Source organism: Pan paniscus, chromosome 3 (genome assembly GCF_029289425.2).
Source record: "Pan paniscus chromosome 3, NHGRI_mPanPan1-v2.0_pri, whole genome shotgun sequence".
Classification (NCBI taxonomy): domain Eukaryota; kingdom Metazoa; phylum Chordata; class Mammalia; order Primates; family Hominidae; genus Pan; species Pan paniscus.
In genome coordinates, this window is record NC_073252.2 from 155,013,425 (window position 1) to 155,036,321 (window position 22,897).

A 22,897-nucleotide genomic window follows, 5' to 3' on the forward strand; every position below is an offset into this window, starting at 1 on the left:
GACAAGTTAATGGGTGCAGCACACCAGCATGGCACATGTATACATATGTAACTAACCTGCACATTGTGCACACATACCCTAAAACTTAAAATATAATAATAATAAAATAAAATAAAATAATAATAAAATAAAATAAATTTTAAAAAAGAAGAAAAAGCCATACTATAGTTGTGGATTTGTCTCAAAAAGGCAGTCTTTCCTCCCAATGAGAATTACCCATTTCTGTTGTTTGCTATTCATAACTACTTATCAGGATTTTTCTCTCTCTTATAGTCAGCAGTCAGCAGAGGACCTTGCCCGAGTACCTGCCAACTCCACTAGCAATATCTTGAACAGGTTATTGGTCAGTTATGATCCCAGGATAAGACCAAACTTCAAAGGTTTGTCTCCCCCATATAAATGTTCATTTTTATTGTTTAAAAATTAATTTTATATGTTTAGAGCTTTGTGATATTTTATATGTATATGCTTTGTGATATTCAAAACAGTAAGATTTCAAAGTGATATATAACAAAAATGTCCTTAAGTTCAGAGCAATTCAATGCCTAAAATATTCAGATGAGTAAAATATGAATTCTAATTGTTTTATAGGTTACCTGTTTTTAAAAATTCAAAAAAGGATATACTGTGAATTAATAGGCCAACATCCGCAATGGGTTTTCTAAGTACTATTCTTAACCTTAGTGGTTTAAAATTTAGGCTCTGGAAATAGACCTGGCTTTCATTCACAGACACCAGAGTTATAATTTGCAGAATGATGATTTTCTCATTTAGGGAAAGAGAACAGTTCTGATGTATATTTAGAGTCTTTCTTACTTTTTGTTATTATTTCACATTAATAGAAAATTCTCTCTATTCTTTTGCTGAAAAAACAATTGGCCGTATGATTTTTAAAATCATGTTAGCTTTGTGAATAAAAGTGATTACGTAGTCTACAACATAGACTATTTTTATTCCAATTAGATATTACCATTTATCGCACCTTTTAAAAACCAAAACTATGCTTACAATAAAATAAGCCATGAGCAGATTGTACAGTTGTATAGACCTTTTTTGTACTTTTGATGAATTAGAAAAAAGCTGTATGAAAAACATCTCCTCTGGAAAACTATAATCCTTGTTGCTGGTTAAGGACAGGTATTAATGTAGATCAGATTAACATTATAAGGCTTGATTTTTTTTTTTTTTTTTTTGCCTTTAGAAAAAAAAAAAAGGTCTGCAGCTGCTTCTAGTCAACTGAAGTTATACAACTATGTTGTAAAAATGGGTTTTTGTTCATTACCAGGACCTATTCAGTTACTTTCAACAACAGCCATGGTCTGGGTTGTCACATGTCTACCATATATTGATTCACCACCTGTTTTTCATCAGTTAGTGGTTATGTGGCTAAAAGGCTAAATTCACATTTTCCCTTTGTTAGCACAACCAGCAGCCACAATGAGATGAAAAAAAAAATAGAAAGAAATTTGCAACATTATACCTTAGTTCTCACTCCGTGAACTTTCAAATTATTTTTCAAAAGGTCAGGCAAAAATCTTTATAATGACTCTGCTATGTGTCCAATTAGCTTTGCATTTTCATGAATTAAAAATTAAAATGTAATAATTACAAGTAAAATTTATTGAATACTGTTTTACCTATTAAAGTAAGAATTTGAACTGATTAGAAAAATGCAAAAAAATTAAACCCTGTTTTCAAAATGATTCTTTAAGAATAATTTGTAGTTCCTTAAAGTAAATGTATTAGGGCAATTTAAAAAAAGATTTAAAAGTAAATGTATTTTACAGAGTCTCTGCAATTTAAGACATAATTCTTCCTGAAAAAAAGAACATTATAAAATATAATCGAACTCATTTTTTATTTTTATTATGATTCCTATTTAGAAAAATAAGTTAATAGCAATTATGAACATGTTATACTGAGACCATAGATTTTTTGCATTCCATATGGATTGGAAAAAATATAATAATTAAATGTGTAAACCAAAAAAACTATGATGATTCTGACCAAGTTTTTTACAGCTAATAAATATATTCTTAATTTTTATTCATAGGCATTCCTGTTGATGTAGTAGTCAACATTTTTATTAACAGTTTTGGATCCATTCAAGAAACAACAATGGTAAGATTGTAATTAATTTAATATTTTGTCAAATATTTCAATAGGGGAGATAGTGAAAGTAACATTAAAATTGAACAATAAGGAGCAACTCAAATAATCCATGCCCTTTCCTAATATAAAATGTCCAAATTTCTAGATTTTGTTAAATCAGTGATTTCAGTTACCCACATAATTTTGCAATTCACATTTAGCTTTAATATTGCATTAAAACTTACAGACTTAAAAGAATTGATGTATTCCCCCTGAAAAACTGTGATTGGATACAACCTGGAGAAAGCACTTATGGCATGAAGACTCTTGGGCAACAGTTTTTGTTTTCTAATATGCTAATATGTTGGAACATTCAAAATGTTTTAAGTATTCAAGTTTTTTCTTCCAATTTCCTGAGGAGAATCCTTGTTTTATCTGTTATGTTCATTTTGTGATATGTAGAGCAGGGAATTGTAAGAAGCAAATAAGAAAATTGATTTTCATAAGATAGGGCAATGTGAACTCCTTGAAAAGATGGTGCAGCAAGATGAAAGGGCCGGGAAAGGCAGGTGAAGACTGGGAAGGAGTGACAAGCAGACTCGTGTCTTGAAAGGAATAGGAAAGAGGTTCGAGAGAGGTTTGGCTGTTGTCCATGATAAGTTGGACTTTAGGGACAAAGTTTTCAATAAAGTAATATTAGTAGGTTTCCTAAGCCTCTTGAAAGGCATTCGATAAAGTCTATTTGCTTATTAAGGTTTTAGAATATTAAATTTGTGCTCTTTTTGACAAACCGCATGGTGAAATAATACTTCAGGTGGAAGAAAGAAGACCTAAGGTTTATTTTCATGTATTTTTGGGAGACACTTTTATTTTATTAAATATAAGATTTTGATTGCAAGCCTAGTAAGAATGGCAAGAGTACAGTCTAATTTTCCTGAGAATATCTCAGACTATTGAAATAATTACTTAAAATATTTACTCCATTATTCCTAGTAGCAGCAGCATAGTACATTATAAAAGCAATTGTACATTGCATTTAATTAATGACACCTATTTTTATGTTTTAATTGTGATGAGAGTGTTATTTATTTGTAGAAGTATATATTTAAGTTGGGTGATGGACAAAGTGTAGATATTTTAGAGAATTACTTACAAGATTTGGGGATTATGTCCAAAATTCACTTCCAGTGACTTTTTACATCATTTAAATAACATAGACATGCATTATAAATCACTAGGAGACCTTTCTGAAATAAAATATAAACTACTATATATGACTCAAGAGACACTATAGCACTCATTAACTCAAAATGTGGTTAATCTATCTATATACTTCACTTTCCAAGAGTAAGAGATATCATTTTCTCAAGGTAAAACTTTGCAGGAATCTATTTGCTCTCCACACCCCGTTCTGTACCCTGGTTATCTAGCACGACACCACTACACTAATACGGAAACACAGCTATGAAGATATTGCGTCTTATAGGAAACATCCCCACTCTTTATCTTGCATGCCCCTGTGATCAGATCCAAGAGAGTTTTAGGTCAGCTAATGCAAGGATCTTTTTTTCTTCTTTGCATATGTCATAGCTCAGTAGGTATCATTAATGTATCTATTTTGTAATAAATACTGAATTCCTTCCAACTATCAGGAAGGAATTCTGGTAGGTCTCATCAGTAGTTACTTGATTGTATTGAGTTGAAAATACCAGGGAGCATGTAATATTTAAATAAATTCTTACAGAGTTTTGATGATTATGATAAAATATTTCATCATTTCTAATATCCTCTCACTCATCTGCACAGACCCATCCCAGTAGTTAGCCAAGAATAACTTATCCTTGGCACCAGATTCAATAAATTCTCACCATGGAGTCTTTACCCTTGCTTTTTATTCTTGATCTTCTTCTCTTCTAAACAGAAATTTTCATGGCTATTCTCACTCACTTTGTGCACTCTTTTCAATCTGGGTTTTTCATCTCTATTATTTGTCTGTTACTTTAATAGCTTCTATACTGTAATTAAATTATTTTTGTGTGTATTCCTTTTATTCTCTAATGGACTATAAACTCATAAAATTAGCAATAATGTATTCTACTTATTCATTTTTCCATAAAATACAGAAGACATTAGGCACTCAATGGTGAACACATAAATAAATATTTTTATATTAGCCAATAGTGAGTGAATAAATGAACAAATAAAATTGCTACTTGCTTAGTTAAGTAAAATGGTTGGTGGAACAAATTTAAACAGTAGATTAATGTTGAGCATTTAGATGGCTTAATAACAGACTGAATAATGTCATTACTACAGAGTGTGATTTTGAAAACTTTGAAAACCTTTATCTAAAGGAGTCAAATTATTTATATTCATTATTTCTTTGATCATATAGCCTGGATGAAAACCAATCTGCCCTTCACTTTATATTGACCGACATGCCTAAATGTTTAAGATCAGAACTACATTCATTAAATAAATGTAAATATTCCATTTTATCATAATTATTCTTTTTTGCTTCCAGCAATATTTATTTTATATACCTTTATAAAGTAGAATTGTACACATATATCATTTTACAGTCATATTTCATATATTTGCTCAGTCTTCTCAAGGCAAATGCTGTAATACCTTGTTGTTTAATAGTTAGGAAAGCATAAGTCATTATAGATACATAAATGACATTAAAATATCTTTCAAAAGAAAAAATTCATCTAGACTTCATTTCTTCATAATTTGTTATAAACAATGGTCAGAAAATAATAGTGATAACACAGAAGTGTAACCCAAAAGGGTATACATGTCTGGACAGGAGTTATGTTATGAGAGGATACTTCTTCAAAACAAACAAAAATAATAAAAATAAACAAAAAAGTTCCCCAAGAGTTTGAGAAAGCAGAGAGTATTAGATTTGTCTATATATAAGATGCACGTTCATGGCAATATAATGGTGGGCTGTGTGTGAGTTGTGTCATCCAACAGGCTTGTGTTTGAGTCTGTTGTGTCCTTGCTGTGTTACTAAAGGGAGGGAATAAGTTACAAAATTAAAACAATGGTATTTTGACTGGCATAGCAACCACTATGCCAGTGATGATGACTTTTTGGTTGTCATACATTAGCAAATTAATTTAAAATTTCACAATAGTATATTATCCTAAAAACTGAATTATTTCTAATTGTATTAGCAGTCCTACTGTATATGTGTGGCTTTGTCTATTACTAGCCTCCTAGAAATCTCCCCTACAAGGATGTACAAAAATAAAGGAAGTCCTGGCCAGGCACAGTGGCTCATGTCTGTAATCCTAGCAACTTAGGAAGCTGAGGCAGGTGGATCACTTGAGGTCAGGAGTGCAAGACCAGCCTGGCCGACACTGTGAACCCCGTCTGTACTAAAAATACAAAATAAATAAATAAATAAATTAGCCAGGCATGGTGGTGCACACCAGTAATCCCAGCTACTTGGGAGGCTGAGGCTGGAGAATCACTTGAATCCAGGAGGTGGAGGTTGCAGTGAGCTGAGATCGTGCCAAAGGAAGTCTTAACATTTAAAAAGCTTCAGTATTGCTCTGTGCTTTCCTCTGAAATTCAAACCATTCTACTGCAGCAGATAGTGCTTATTAAAGAAAGCACAATGCAGAACACAGAGCCTGGGAGTAGATATAACATGAATAGCCATGAGTCAGGTGTCAGAAAGATGGAGGGCAACTTTTAAAGGAAGAGGGGCAGCCCATTTCATCAGTGGATAATGTTGATTATCAAACAAAGAAGCAAGCAAAGTTATTGGCATTAATGTTACTGTCAGGAAATTTTAACCAATTATATTTGGAAAAAATTTGTTTTTGCTTTTTTTCTCTAAATTTAGATGCTAAATATTGCTGGCTAAACTAGAAGTCACCTCACATTATTCATAAACCATAATTGTGTAGTGGAGGAAAAATTACAGCCTTATTAATATTCCTTAAGGTCTTCCATATCTCTGTGGTTATACGCTGCTTCAGCCTGTTTTATGGCCTCATTGTGAAGCTTTATAGTTCCTATTTCTCATGTCTGTGTGCTCATTTGTATTTTGCTACCTTACATTTTTGTAAGGTATCATTATCAATACTATAAGTGGTATTTACCAACATTAACAGTAGCATCACCAAAATTGTCAAATAAATGTTATCATCCCAATTTGAAGTTGCTGGAACAGTCAGTTCTAGTTCTACCAGTTTATGTGCTACTGCTTGTGACAACTGAAATAAGAGTATTCAAAACAGTGAGAAGAATGATTTGTTAGGGGCTAGGTGACATCTGTTCTACAGTTATGCTTACAATATTTGTTGAGTTTCCATTCAGTTCCTAACTTTGGCTTTAATCAGCAGGATTTTCATAATTGAGAATGTGACCTATTGAACTTATGTGGGGAAAACTGGGTATTATCGTGTATTGTCATAATCTATACACTGACACTTTGACTTATCAGAAATACATAAGAGCTCTTTCATGGAAATAAAAGCCTGTTTATACAATCCATTTTCTTTCTCTAGTTTAGGCATCCTTTGTAATTATATTGAATTATTATTGCACTATAATTCATGATCCTGTCAGACTTTCTATGCCTTTTTGTTCCATGACTTTTTGTTTATTTTAATAATAGATTGCAACTCCTTTTGGGAAACACAGCTGTGACTGTCAAGAAAAAAATTCATATTTGAGATCCACTAAAAATGCTTGATTCTAGTTCTTGGTAATTGCTCATCTTTGTTGTTTTAAAACAATTTTATTTTATATATTTTTATATTTAGATTTAAAATGCTTTCCTTAAAACTTGCCTCAGTTTACTATTTATATTTTGTTTTTGTTGTTAATTTTAAAGCATGTACTATAGAATAATAGAATTTACTGTAGAATAATATTAGACATATTTGTCCCATTTTTTATTTCACATATCTTAGTAGATTTTACATCTTAGATGTAAAATCATAAACATTAAACTGATTTCATATTTATTTTTCTCATGTTATTCATCTTCAGGGTTTGCACTCTGTTGTTGGCTGAATAATGGCCCCCTAAAGATGTTCATGTCATAATCACCGGTAATCACAATTCTTATATGAAATTTCTAATCTCACTAGAGGCTAAATTTTATATCCTTTTCAAACCTGTGGATATGCTGTTTTATATGTTAAAAAGGACATTTCAGATGTGATTAAATTAAATATTTGGAGATCGGGGGAGAGTATCCCAGTTTCTTCAAGTGAACCAGTGTAATTGCTAGAGTTCTTATAAGACAGAGACAGCAAGATCAGGGTCAGTGGTAGTAGCTGTGATGCAGGAAGCATGAAGCCGTAGTCATGCAAGGAAGGAACCATGACTCAAGGAATGCAGGTGACCTCTAGGAGCTGAAGAAGCCAAAGGAAACAGGTTCATTCCTCAGAGGCTTCAAAGGAACCAGCCCCTCAGACAGAACAATTGACTTCAGCTCAGTGAACATGATTTTGGTCTTCTAAGCTACAGAACTGTAAGATACTAAATTTGTGGTGCTTGAAGCCACTATTTTTGGTAATTTTGTTACAGTGGCAATTGGAAACTAGTACATATGCTGATGAGCATTTGTTAGTATTTTTTTTTCCTTCTGAATTCTGCTGGAGGTTTATCTGATTGCATGTAACTTCCTCCCAAGTCCTGCTGAAGGATTATCTGATCATAACATAACTTTTTCCATATATGAAAATGCCAGACTAATCAGTTGTATTTTATTGAGTAATTACTTAAACCTCTCACTCATTAAGGTTAATTCTATTAAGGATGTAATTCTTAAATATCTATATATATGTTTTTAGTAGTTAAAATATACTTTATTCCTTTATGTCAAAGTTACCTTTTTTTAGTGTATGTACATGAAACTGAACAATTTGTTATGGATACTTTCCTCATTACCTTTTTTCTTCAAGTTACATTATTTGGAAGCATTGGTGATTAAATTTCACAAGTAAGAGTACTGTATTAGGCATTGTGGAAGGATGAAAAATGTCCAAGTTTTGTTTTCTCTTTCCAGTAATTTGATTATTGTTATTAATGGATATGAAAAAAATTAATGGTGTGAATAATGCTACACAACTTCCTGAACTGAACTGTCAATATGATACAGAAGGCATTTCCTCATTCCTGTATTTAATAGAAGTGTATTGGATGCTTTTTATACTCAGCCTCAGCAGGTTTCTATTCTTTATGGGGTTTCCAGCCTAGTGTGGCACCATAGCACCACCTAGCAGGCTCTCCTAATAGAAATGGACTATGAGCGTAGATCTAGAAAAATTAATTATCCATAAGGTTTTATTGAACAATCTTTAATTAAAAACCTTGAAAAATGGTATATTGAGAAAAATCACTACTATATAACCTAAGCGCTTTTACAGGCATTCGGGTAACTTGCAATTCTTATATGGAATTTTAACCTGACTTGAGGCTAAATTTTAAATCCTTTTCAAACCAGGCTTTTAATAGCCCTATTGACAGAACTTTAATTATAATGCTGCCAGATGCTATAAGAGCTGATCTCTTTTATTTATTTGAATGCTAATTTTTGCCATAATGCAAAGAAAACAAATGAATTAAAGATTACATATGTGAGCTATTCTAACAACATTACAAAATATAAAGTTCTTAATATTAAAATATCATTTATGAAACTTAACCGATTATAGTGTCTTGTTGTGAAATGTTTTATTGCCTTGAAGAAATAGTTTAATTTGGGTGTTAATTGGTTCTAAAAGTTTTTGGAGACCATCCATTTTTTCAGATAATGATTAATAGTGTGTTATTTGGAATGAACAATGAATAGTATTTGTCACCAGTGCTTTAAAAGCAATTAAGTAATTTCCCACTCATAAAAGAGGTCTGTTTCTGATGGGAATTTGTTTCTTGCAAAATAAATGATAGAGCTATAATTACTGTGATTGAATAATTGAAAATGAAAATAAATAGGTTTCAAAGATGGTTGTCTTAATATAAAGCATTTGAAATGCCAATAACTAGTAATTATTTGAAAATACTCATAAAACACTAACCAAAACATGTAACTAATGAGCTTTTATCTTTTAATGAATGTTCAACACAAACTATTAACTTAAATTGTAAAAATTTGAAATATTCTTAAAAGATGCATAAGCTTGCTGGAACTTGTGTGGAATCATAATATTATATGGCCTCATAACTAATAGAAAAGAATCTTTGAAGCACTTTCATAATGAAATAAGACATGATAATCAGGATGATACATTGAATGAACCAGTGAAGTAGGCAATTTCCAGTTTTGGTGATGCTCATTGGAATACGACTCTGATGGAATTCTATTTAAAAAAAATAATTGGGGTAGAGACCCATTTGAGCTTTTTTTTGTGGTGTATTGAGGTGACAATGGTGCAGCTTAAAGCAAGAAGAGTTTAGGAGATGCTAAAAAATGTATGTTAGCACTGTGTTGAGATTTGAGATCTAGAGCTGAATGACTGTTCAAAGTAATTGTAGGTAGATCGTCTCAGTACAGAGAAACCCAAATATGTTACACTATATGCAGAATTTTTTGAAGCAAAAAGCATATTAAGCACTCTACAAGCATTAAAAAGGAATAACAACAACATGAAGGATATTTCCTAATAAAATGAAAAAGTTTTTTAGCACCTAATATCTCCAGGTGCAGTTCATGTACTTTGCATATAACATCTCACTGAATTCTTCCTAAAACTCTATGTTGTAAGTGTATGATTATTATCCCTATCTTATATAGAAGGGAACTTTGTCTTCCATTCACTCCTTAATCCCCTGCAATTTTGTTTTTGATACACCACTGTATCGAAAATGTTTTTGCTACAATCTTCAGTGGCTTCCTCATTTGCTGAAAGTAGTCAGTGTTTTTGTTTGTTTGTTTGTTTTTGTACTTGACCTTCTGTGGCACTTACTGCTGTTGACCATCACAAAGCTTTTGTTCTTTTGGTTTGGTGAAATCACATTCTTAGGATTTTTTTCTTTTTCAGTCTTCTAGCCAGCCCTTTAAGTGCTTACCCTCCCAGTTATTTTTGTGTTTCTTGTTTTTGTTTTTGTTCTGTATTCCTGCTCTAAGTAATAATTTTGAACAAACCTATTCTTAGTCTTGATTTTTTTTGGTAATGTTTTGAAGGTTCATGCATGTTGTAACATGTGTCAGAATTTCATTCCTTTTTTATGGCCAAATAATATTCCATTGTGTGTGACTGTACATACCAAATTTTGGTTATTTGTTTATCTGTTAAGGGACATGGGTTATTTTCACCTTTTGGCTACTATAAATAATGTTGCTATGAACATGGGTGTACAAGTGTATCTGTTGGAGTGTCTGCTTTCAATTTTGGGGGGTATATACCTAGGATTGGAATTGCTGAATCATATATAAATTCTGTGTTTAGCTCTTTGAGGAAAATATATAATTTTTAAAAGTTTAAGACATACTTATAGTGAAGACATATCTGTGATTTATTTGATGTACTAATAAGGGAACCAACAGCATAGTGAAGCTGATCCTTGAGGAAAATATATAATTTTTAAAAGTTTAAGACATACTTATAGTGAAGACATATCAGTGATTTATTTGATGTACTAATAAGGGAACCAACAGCATAGTGAAGCTGATCCAAGGAAGAATTCAAGAGACTGCAGTGAAAGAAATAATGCTGAAATTAGATTGTTAAATTTAATACAAAACTTGTTAATGTTATACAGTACAGAGACGTATAGGCATAGTCTTGGAGAATTTTTTTTCTACAAGACAGAAATCATTAGTAACATCAATTTTTAAAAGTTATCTAATTTTACAGTCATAACCCTAATCAATTGAAAGTAGCAATTGAAAGTTACATTGTCCTGGAGAATCACAGGCATTAAGGTGGGCTTGTTAGACATTGTTTTAGTGTGATATTGAAAGAACAAACAATATGTTTGCCTTATCTTAAAATTTTGGATGTTTTTTCTTAACCTTGTATTTCTTGACTTTGATTTTGTTTATGGTATTTTTTGCATTCACTTTTTAAGAGTAGACTCAATGTAGACATTATTGTAGCTTTATTCATAATTGACAAAAATGTCACTTAGTAAATGAATGGATAAACACACCAAATTGGTACATTTGTTTTCAAACATAATTAGATGTTATCCTCCAAAGTTTATCTTTTATATTAGGTTTCATTCCTAGTTTAGAACATTCTATGGGTTTTGTCAAATGTATAATGATATATATTCACCATTATAGTATCATACAGAAGAGTTTCACTGCCCTAAAAATCATCTGTGCTTTGCCTCTTTATCCCTTTCTCCTCTCTAAATTCTGGAGCCACTGATCTTTTTACTGTCTCCATAGGTTTGCCTTTTCCAGAATGTCAGATAATTGGAATCGTACATTATGCAGCCTTTTCAGATTGGCTTCTTTCACTTAATGATATGCATTTAATGTTTCACCATATCTTCTCATGGCTTGATTGTTCAGTTCTTTTTAACACTGAATAATATTCCATTGTCTGAATGTACCATAGTTTACTTACCCATTTATCTACCGAATGACATTTTCATCAATTATGAATAAAACTACAATAAACATCCAAGTGAAGGGTTTTGTGCTGACATGTTTTCAGCTCCTTTGGGCGAATACCAAGGAGTGTGGTTGCTGGATCATATGGTAAAAGTATGTTTCGTTTTGTAAGAAACCACTGTCTCCAAAGTGGCTGAACAGTTTTTCATTTTTATCGACAATGAATGAGTTTTTTCCACTTCTTCCACATCCTTGCATTCGTTATTGTCAGTGTTCTGGATTTTGGCCATTCAAATAGGTGTGTAGTGGTATCTGATTGTTGTTTTAATTTGCATTTCCCTGATGTCAAAGGATGTTGAACATCTTTTCATATGCTTATTTGTCATCTGTATATATTCTTTGGGGTAGTATCTGTTCAGATCTTTTGGACATTTTTTAATTGAGTTGTTTGTTTTCTGATGGTTGAGTTTCAAGAGTTCTTTGTATATATCTTGGCCTTGATTTTAACTCCTACCTTTCCACTGTCTCTTGCTTGACCCCTGAATTATTTGGGCCATTTTCTCTATCTTGATATTTAATCATTCTTATTATGATTGATTATATTGTATTGTTGATGAAACTGATTAAGAAGTGGTATCTTTTTGCCTCTGTCTTTTTTTTGCTTTTCCCACATGTCACCCACCACCTGTCAAAGTTTTTACTCTTTGGGAACCCCACCAGCTTTAAGTTCTACAGCCTTTCCTGATCGCTGGTATCTGACGTGATCATTTATTCTCTCAACAAGTATTGCTTTGTTCTTACATCCCTTAGGGTCTTTACCAATTGTTTCATGACTTGTTTAATCATCACTTCCTGAGGATATGGACCCCATGTTCTTATCCCTCTCAGATAGCTCAGACCTTAGAACATGGGAAGTCTTTATTAATGAGTAACTGTTGAATTAATGAACAAACAAAGGAATGAATGATTGTTTAACAGAGTCCGGCAAAATCAATTTTTAAATAAGCCTCTTTAATCACTGAATTTAATCTGGACCATAATAACAAGTAGTCCACACAACAAGTTTGCCATGTTACTTCATGTATCTCTAGCCAGTGAAATCTGAATAATAGTCTGAAAATCTCAGATTTGTTTTCTAGTACCATTTTGTGTTGATCTCTGTATGGCTAGCACCTAATATAGTGCTTGATTTTTAGTACATACAAAAAATGCCTTCTAAAAGCTTTTGAAGAATTAGTAAAATGTTAGCTTTAATAATGTTTAGCAGCCAACTAAAACTTCTAGGTAACATCTTTACAACAATAGAAAAGGAATGCTGTCAATAGTAATGTATGCATATTCAAAATGGTGATAATAGACATAATGATAATAATGTTAATAATACATATAATAAAAGTAATAAACTTTTGTGAGTACTCACTTGGGGCCAGGTTTCATGCTTTCAGTAGAGTATCTCCTTTAATTCTTAGAGTAACTGTGGACTAATTTTACTGACAAGGAATTTGAGGCTCAGAGAAGTTAAATAACTTGACTTAAACCCATATAGCAAATTATTTAGCACAGAATTTAGACCCAGATTTCTCTAACTACAGGTCTCAGTATAGGTATCAATTCATTAGTTAGCTTAAACTGATCTTCAGAGTCAAAATTAGATGTCCATTGTGAACTGGTTTTTGTTTTATGTTTACATAGCCTTTTTCAAGTTATGTTTGACTGATGTTCAATATCACTTATAGTTATTTTTTTAAAAGCAAGGGGAGCTCACAGCTTTATCCTTGCTAACCAGACCGTGAAAATTAATATATCATTAATAAATAATTTTTGGATGAATGAACTAACTAGTAAATTACCTAGGGATTTAGATGGAATTTAAATAAATGTTTTCTGAAAGTCTATGATCTAATCTGCAGCTGGATTCCCAAGGATGCAAAATGGGAAGAAAATGAAGGAAAGCTGCTTCTGCTGATTAAAATGCTTAAACTTAATATACTGATAAAAAATACAAATGTATTCTTGGGTTGTGTAGAAGCATTCATAAGATTTCAAAAAGGATTTAGGATAGTAAACTTCACATGGAGAAACACTATTAAAATTCTTAAAGAAATTTAAAAACAAAGCTATTTTTTGGTATGTAATTTTAGATTAGTTAACCATACCATTTTGAAAATAGGTAGAACATGGAATTATGCTTCCAAAACATGTGTGCATGTATGGAAATTTTAAGGGGAATATTGTATAATACAGGCTTAATTTATGAACTTTCACCCCAAAATATAGAATGACTTCTTTTTTAGTTATGCAAAACATGTTGAAGTTAAATACTAGCATTTCTTTAATTTCTGTCAGATAATACTGTGAATATTATTATAAAATACTGATATAAAATCTTTAGAAATTAATTACTGAGCAGCCAACCAGTATACATTCCAAAAGATATTTGTTTTGGTCTGGATAAAGAATACTAATGAGTGGCTGAGTATGGTGGCTCATGTCTATAATCCTAGTACTTTGTGAGACCAAGGAGGGAAGTTTGCTTGAGCCCAGGCTTTCGAGACCAGCCAGGCCAACATAATGTGATATCATCTCTATACAATTTTTTTTTAATTACCCAGGAGATTGAGGCTGCAGTGAGCTGTGATAGTTTCACTGCCCTCCAACCTGGGCAACAGAGCAAACCCTGTCTCAAAAAATAAAAATAAAAATCTAAAGTAAATAAATAAAGAATACCTATAAGATTTTAATACTTATATCCCTATACATATATGTAATATTCTATCAAAAGGAGATGAACTAATATTAGGATGAAATAAAGCATTCTAACTCTGGAAGCCACATTGGCAATGTTTCTTGGCAGCGACACCCAAATAATACTGAAATGCTCTTGTCAAGAATAAAGCAATATCTCAACTGTTATTTTATTTTCTATCCATCCCTATTTCAGAAAGAGTTGAGGTATATGATAAGAAAAATACAATGAAGTAATTGAGAAAGAACTGAATGTGTAGGAGACATACAATGGTAATTGCACCAGGATATGAGAGATAAATTGTTAATGCAATTGGTAGTAGAGTTAATGTTTAGCTTCCCAGCTACAAGACTAAAAGAAAAACACAATTAAGTCTTATTTTCCAGTCATATGAAGCATATGAAAGCATCAGGAGAGCATTTTGATAGTGTAAACTCTGAGGATTAAATGTGATTTTGTAAAGCACTTAACATTAAGTATACTTAGCACATGGTAAATACCTATATAATGGTATGATAGTAATATATTTCTAACAACTTAAAAATTAAATAAGGAATTCACCCTGTGTATTTTGATATAAGGGTCATTGATCACAATAAAGGGTCACAGCTTTAACAACAAGTATGTAAAATATACCTACACAGCTTCATCTGATTATTTATTATACTGAACCTTAATATCAAATTAAGGACATAATATTTTATCATAATATTATGAATGCTTATTTTAAATATAGCAATTCAAAGTTACAGGGTTTTGGTGATTTACCTTGATAAAACACAGCACCTAAAGGTGGTGATATGGTTTGGCCATGTCCCCACCCAAATGGCATCTTGAATTGTAGCTCCCGTAATTCTCACATGTGGTGGGAGGGACCTGGTGGGAGATAATTGAATCAAGAGGGGAGGTCATTTCCCTGTTGTTCTTATGACAGTGAATAAGCCTCATGAGATCTCATGGTTTTATAAAGGAGAGTTCCCCTGTACGTGCTGTCTTGCCTGCCACCATGTAAATCATGCCTTTGCTCCTCCTTCACCTTCTGTCATGACTGTGAGGCCTCCCATGCCATTTGAACTGTGAGTCAATTAAACCCCTTTCCTTTATAAATTACCCATTCTTAGGTATGTCTTTATTGGTAGCATGAGAACAGACTAATACAGAATGTAATAGAATAATTTTCAGTGTGTATATTTCAAGGAAGATTTTTAGCAAATAATTTGAAATGAATTATATTGAGTGTTCAAAATAACGTTAAGTGGCTATCAGCCACATGCTTTGGCTAAGGTAGTATAATTCATATTTTATTAGAAAATGCTTGAAACTAATGTGTGTTCCCTCTAAAGTAGAAGGCCATGCATGTCTTCCTGCAATGGATAAAAATGTTTGCCCCATTGTATCTGTTGAAAGCGTTCACTCCATGAGATAGATAGGTTTTAGTCTTAGACATTCTTGAATTAATTTTTGTAGGTGTTGCAATAATCATCACATATTAAGTAAGAATCTAAATTTCATTATGAATTTTAATTTTAAGATATGTGTATACTTGGACAAAAAGTTTTGCGGAAGAATGATAGTAATACTTAGTGATTCTCAGGCTTTTATGGTACTACCATCTAATCAACTGTAATAATTGGTGTTTGTGTAAAGGTAAAGGAACTATCAACAAGGTTATGTTCTGATGTTTGAGCTAGCAAGTGCTACAGAATGTCTGCAGAGAGTAATTACATAGAGACAAGTGTCTTTATACTGCTAATGGAGCTCTCCTTTAGTGACACAGTTGTTGTGATCTTGGTTGATGTTGGAAGAACAAAAATATTTGTGCCACTAATCATTGTAACCCTTTTTGTTTTGGGGCCGAATAAGTTCTTAAAAATAGCAATAAACATACACATGTGCACGCATGTACTTTTTCTTCAGGACTATAGAGTTAACATCTTCCTGAGACAAAAATGGAATGACCCCAGGCTGAAGCTCCCCAGTGATTTTAGGGGTTCAGATGCACTGACAGTGGATCCAACAATGTACAAGTGTTTATGGAAACCTGATTTATTTTTTGCAAATGAAAAAAGTGCCAATTTTCATGATGTGACCCAGGAAAACATCCTTCTCTTTATTTTTCGTGATGGAGATGTCCTTGTCAGCATGAGGTACTCTTTTATATTTCATATTTGTGCATTTATATTTTCCTTCTAAAATCAATGGATGACAGAGAAGTATATTAAATTATTTCTAAGACCCATTTCTACTTCCAGGTTATCTATTACTCTTTCATGCCCTTTGGACTTGACATTGTTTCCCATGGATACACAACGTTGCAAGATGCAACTGGAGAGCTGTACGTAAATGAGAACATAATTGATTATGAAAATAAAGTGTTTAAAATGTCTGGGTAATACATTCTACTGACATCTTAGACAACAGTGGTAAAACTAGTGCTTTGATTATAAATAGTCATTAAAATAATTTATTTAGGGAAATTATAGTTACTCTTTTATTAATACTATCTTAACTTGTATTAAGATAAATCATTTTTGTACTAGCCTTGTTTCAGTTCATTGATGTAGGTGTATACTTCTAACATTCCAGTTGCCATTGTTATTTGAGTTGGTAATACAGGCAAGGTAAAAGAGAAAATGACGTCCTAATTTCAATAGCATTTCTGATGTTAAAACCAGATTTTCTTAGCAGAAAATTCGGAAAACATTGAAAAATATTCTGTAAATCCAACTGAGCATTCATTCTCTATGAAAGTAAAGAAATGTAAACAACTTTTTTACAAAATTGTATTTTTTATGTTTATTTGATCATATATTTTTCATTTATTAAAAGGTACCCTAGGTGTATTAATTGAAATTATTATTTATCTATACAATGTACTAATTAATTTCCCATGATGCTTATCTTTTGAAAATAAAAGTAGAACATAAACCTCAAAAAAAAAATCAAAACACAAATGCAAGGAATGTTTAGCCTGAATACATGGATCATCTTATAATAAGGTCGTCTATTTCTTCAGAGAGTAAAGAATAATTACCTGGCAAAACATCTTGCATATGTAGTCTAGGTTATATGTCTAAAGTTACTTTGTGGTTGTTTTTTAAATAATGTACCGAAATGGATCCTAAATTTGAGCAATATTTATTTCTTTCTAACTATAAAATGAGATTTTGCACATGTATGTGTTTATATGTTTGCACATGTCTGTTTATGTTTTTGTATGTATTGTATATGAGTGCCTGCATGTCAAGATGTACTTGTAGAAAACTTCCAACAGTGCATTTACATTTTGATCCCATTACTGGATGCACTAAAATATTACTTTCAAAAATACATACACTTTTGAGTTCGATACTAGACTAGTGTATGCTGTAAAATTCTTTAAATTGTAGCCACATACCTAAGCCCAAAATGTGTGTGCTTCAGGGTGCTGAAATGATGCTGTAACTATGTCCCTTTGAGGGATTATTTTATTGGCCTTCTATGGTGATGCAACTCCTTTAGGGAATTTTGCAGTGATCATAATGATGATGATGATTATTTTTTAAAACAGAGTCTTGCTCTGTCACCCAGGCTAGACTACAGTGGTGCGATCTCAGCTCACTGCAACCTCCACCTCGCGGGTTCAAGCAATTCTCCTGCCTCAGCCTCCTGAGTAGCTGGGATCACACGCGTCCACCACCGTGCCTGGCTAATTTATGTTTGTATTTTTAGTAGACATGGGGTTTCACTATATTGGCCAGGCTGGTCTTGAACTCCTGACCTCGTGATCCACCCGCCTTGGCCTCCCGAAGTGCTGGGATTACAGGTGTCAGCCACTGCACCAGGCCGATTTCTTAAAAAAAATTTAGATGTTTCAATGATTACATTTCTTTTAAAAATCCCAGGGAGCATATTACATGATTGTAAATGTATACGTTCAGAAAGCTTGCATCACTTATTTATTAGCTTTTTATTGATGACCATTAAAAAATAATTCTGACATAGAGAAATAAGTTATTGTATATGATGCCCTAGGATTTTAAATCTGTGCCGTATGCTTATTATTTAAACTTGTTTTTCTTTAAGATGAATATCTTTAACTCTTGTACTAGTACTTCCATTAGTGACCATGGGTTTTACCTCTTTACATTTTAAACGACAATTTCATATAAGAAGTTCTTATTTTCTTTCCTTTGCTATGTTTAAGATTTGAATTATGAAAATATTTAAAAAGCATTATTAATTATATTTTAAACTAACATTTATTTGTTTTTGTTTATAGTTGGTTACACAACTGATGATTTACGATTTATCTGGCAGTCAGGAGATCCTGTGCAATTAGAAAAAATTGCCTTGCCTCAATTTGATATCAAAAAGGAAGATATTGAATATGGTAACTGTACAAAATACTATAAAGGCACTGGTAAGTAATATTCTTTAAATAAAACGAAGTTCTATTTCAAAGATACATTTTAATTAATACATAGCCAAGGGGAGAGTAGAAAAGAATTGGCCAAAACTTAAAATTAAATTAGCAAATAGTTTATCTTTACATTCATATGTTTAAGTCTTTCACAGAATTGTATTCACTAGAGTTTTTTGAACTTTTAATTATTAGATAGACATGCTTGCTTTCTCTTTATGTAATTCTCGTGGTGAGAGGTTTTTAATTGTTTATGTTAGTAATGAAAACTCTCTCAGGTAGTGGTTTTCAGATGTTGTCAAGAAATTCTACTTCTGGCAGGATTCCATTTGGGGCTGAACATTTTAGATATAAACAATATAATCCATATATGTTCATCCATTGTCTTTTGGGTAGTTTTTAGATGGTGGTTGGCCCGTATTCTTAATTTTAAAAAGCATTGATCCTTATGCTATGCAGGAAGCAATAAGAATGTGAAATAATTGGACATCAGTAAATATTCCCTGTACAGTCTTCTTGACCTAGGTCACAGAACAGTCAGTTATGAAAAGGAAAACAAATTAACCTCATTCACTAAGTTGCATGGAGCTTTTGCAGGAAGTACAGTACTCACTACTCAATACTGTCATAATATGATTAGTGTTCAACCTTTTATTTTCTGCTAGTAGTTCTAGGTTAGTGAGGGTTTTAGATATTGAATATAGTGTTATTTCACTTAGCAATATAAAGAAGATTATTCAATTTTGATTATTATATTAGTAATAATAATCAGTTCAACATGTAAATTATTGCAGAATCCTAATTCTGCCTTTGGAAGTAAATCATAACAAAAATATTCAGAAATAGATATAATTAAAGCTTTGTTGCAAAATGCATGTTGACTTGAAATAATAAAATGTATATAGTATAATTGTCTAAAACTGAGAGAGATCAGATGTTTGTAGAATGCTGACAGAACGAGCTAGAATGCTGTCCTCATGATGTCATCAAGGCAACATATAATTTAAAACATTCCTGTTAATATTAAGAGGTGGAGAGAACATTTACATATTTACGATGTTGTGATAAAGACAATGCTAGGCAGCTTGGGGATACAGTTAAACATCTATTGTTGACTTCAAAATACATTAGCAAATGATATAACTTTAATATGTAAGCATTCCTTCTTCTTAAAGCTTATAGTACATTAGGAAAACAGAGATAATAGTCGAATATATTGCTAAATAATTATGGATGTTTTTAAAAGTAAAAAATGGAGAGCTATTAAAAATTTGACCATCAAAGTATTCAATGAAGAAGTCATAGATAGTAAGATATGGAAGTGATCTAATTGATAATTCTGAGCCAGCTCCTTTATTTAACACATAAAATAACTGAAGAGCAGAGTGAATACATTACTTATTAAATTACTTATTACTGGTGACTTATTACTTATTAAATGTCACCAGGCAAATTACTGTCAGCCATGGGACCAAGAGTAGTATTCCATCTCCCATTTGTACTTCAAATTAAGAAGATTATAGTTCTTAGAGATTTTTGAGACTGTCGTATAAGAACGCGTACTTAGTAGATAGGTTTTTGATCTCTCGCTATACTAGGCATTGTTTTTAGTTCTTTGCAGGAATTATCTAACTTAATCATCCCAACAATTCTATGAATTAAGTACTTTTATTATCCTCATTGTACACATTAGGCTAATGAAATAGACCCTTGCCCAAGGTCATACAGTTACAGTGATGCTGTGGGAGAGGGAGTCTGATACTGTTATACGATTAATACCTGTGGAGTCCTATTATAGTTTGAAAATTGTTACCCACATCCAGATTATATGCTTAACATTTCAAAAAGAGTAGTGTCTAAATTGTTTTGAGAAATTTGAAGGAGACTCTATTGGAATTTTAAATTTCTTAGAGATGAAAATGACACTAGCAATTTTATTTGTAATTTTATGTAATAGCATATGATTATATAATAGCTTTGAAAGTCCTAGGAGTGTTCATTTTTTCACTTTTAAGCTCTACATTAAAAAAAATCTCCATTTGGGGACTCAGTAGTGAATAAAAGAAAGGTCCCTGCCCTTTAGAGAGCCATATTTCAATGTGGTAAACAAGTAAACAACGTAAAATATAATTCATTTTAGTTCTTAGAATAAAATTAGGTGTGCTATGGTATTCGGGTATGGAATTTGGGGGATTACTCAAGAGTTATAAGCATTTCTGGGAAATTTTTTGAGTCATAAATAATTCACTGAAATCTCATTAGCTACAGAAAATAACAACAAAACAACTTATGCCTAACAATATTTTTTGGCACTTAGTATGTTTCAGGGACTTGATCAGTACTTTTATGAATTATCATATGAATAGAAGTAAAATATATTTTAATTTTTGGATAATTAGAAATCTAGTTAGAAAAATAAGACATTGAAAATACATGCAATAGTTAACAGCATAGAAAAATGGGAAAGTATAAATATATATATGAGCAATATATAAAAATGATAGCCAATATTTAGTTTGTATAGAAATAATAATGCAGCTTCAACTTTATTAAAATTATGCTTTTTTATGATTATAGAAATAACAAAAGTGGAGAAATATGTGGGAAAGCAAGTATACAAAAATACTCAAATTGGAAGCCTGAGTGAATAATGGAATAAAACTTCACAGGAAATAGAAAGTAAATTGAATTTGCCCAATGAACATTTATATCAATTAGCTGCCCACCTGCCTCTCATAAATGTAACAATACTAGGAAAAGATCAAAAAAAGATCAAGAAATGTTTCTCATAAAATTTTATGGAGCAAATCACTATAATATCCAAGCATGTATTTTACTGCTAAATGCATCCAAGTCTTGTGAAGCTCCCCTAGTGGGTACCTTCATAAAAGGGACACGATGGAAACTTGCTTCAAATCGCAGGACTCATGTTAATGGACTATCATTTAAACATAGTGGGATGGAATGGAAAATTTTATTTTAAACTATGCTACTTTATAGTAAATCGTTATAATATTTGTGACAACTGAGACTACCTAAAAATATATAATTTGTTGAGAAACATTTCATATGCACTAGGTGAACAGAAAACTAATTTGACTTAGTGATACTATTACAAAGTCATGTACTTCAGAATCAGTTTTAGGAAATATTTTGAGCCTTCTTAATTGTAGCAATTGTACTTATGAAAGATTCTATTTTTGAAATATTACACATGATTGTTAGTTAGAAACATATGTTCTTATTTGTCCAGGCAGAGAGTTAAGGGGAATGGTGGGAAAAGAAAAGAAAGGGAGATTTTTCATTGTTATGTTTTTTACATCCTTTGAAAACCTGTGAATGACTTGATATATTGCCAAATTTTAATTAAATTCAACTGTAAAAAAGAAACACTTGCATTTCTTGTCTTTAATATAATATGGAAGCATTTGGCATAAATAGAATTTGCTTCAGTCGAAAGCAACTATTTTTGTTACATATTAGCTCTACTGTCTGTGTAACCTCTCAGAGGTGGCAATGATTCTAAATCACATTGGGAAAAGAAAAGATTTCTAATCTATTTGTTGAGGATATAAATAACCATTCTTTTATTTCATGTTTATTAAGGTCCTATTCTGTGCAAGTACTGCTGTAGGTGCTATTAAGGAATAAATATGTAGATTATTCTTGTGTTAGATATATGTATATTCTTCCCAATTAGGAAGACCAGGTAAATATTATTTTAAACTATAAAATAGGAAAAAGTAACATTTTTCTTTCCCCCATAATTATTTCATTTATTTATTGTTCATTAATTTGTTTCACCATTTTAAAAAAATTATATAGAGTTTAAACAGAAAACGATTATAGGTATTTTATTTTGCTATTTATGCACAATCTTACATTTGTAAAATGGCAAATAACATTCTTATCTAAATTAAGCACTTTCGGCATTATATATTATATTTAAATAGCTAACTGAAAAGAGCAAACATTTAAGAAATAATCTCGAACATCTGGAAATACCTTTTCTATTTGAATGCAGTACTGTGAGCATATTCGTGTTACTATTTTCTTTCTCAAGGCGGCAAAGGCTATTGTGAGGCTGCCTGTAATTGGTGATTAATTTGGGGGTCCAGTT

The 22,897-nt window shown here is 31.7% G+C and overlaps 1 protein-coding gene across 7 annotated transcripts in view; it reads left to right on the forward strand.

Annotated features, from left to right (window-relative positions):
* The window catches only part of GLRB (glycine receptor beta), a 96,071-nt gene that overhangs the window by 44,166 nt on the left and 29,008 nt on the right, over window positions 1–22,897 (forward strand). For all 7 annotated transcript variants that reach the window (XM_003822556.5, XM_034959319.4, XM_034959317.3 and 4 more), the window contains 5 exons: window positions 274–380; window positions 2,054–2,121; window positions 16,293–16,522; window positions 16,628–16,710; window positions 18,637–18,777. In XM_003822556.5, coding sequence (XP_003822604.1) covers window positions 274–380; window positions 2,054–2,121; window positions 16,293–16,522; window positions 16,628–16,710; window positions 18,637–18,777 — 629 coding nt within the window. The remainder of the gene's footprint in view (window positions 1–273; window positions 381–2,053; window positions 2,122–16,292; window positions 16,523–16,627; window positions 16,711–18,636; window positions 18,778–22,897) is intronic.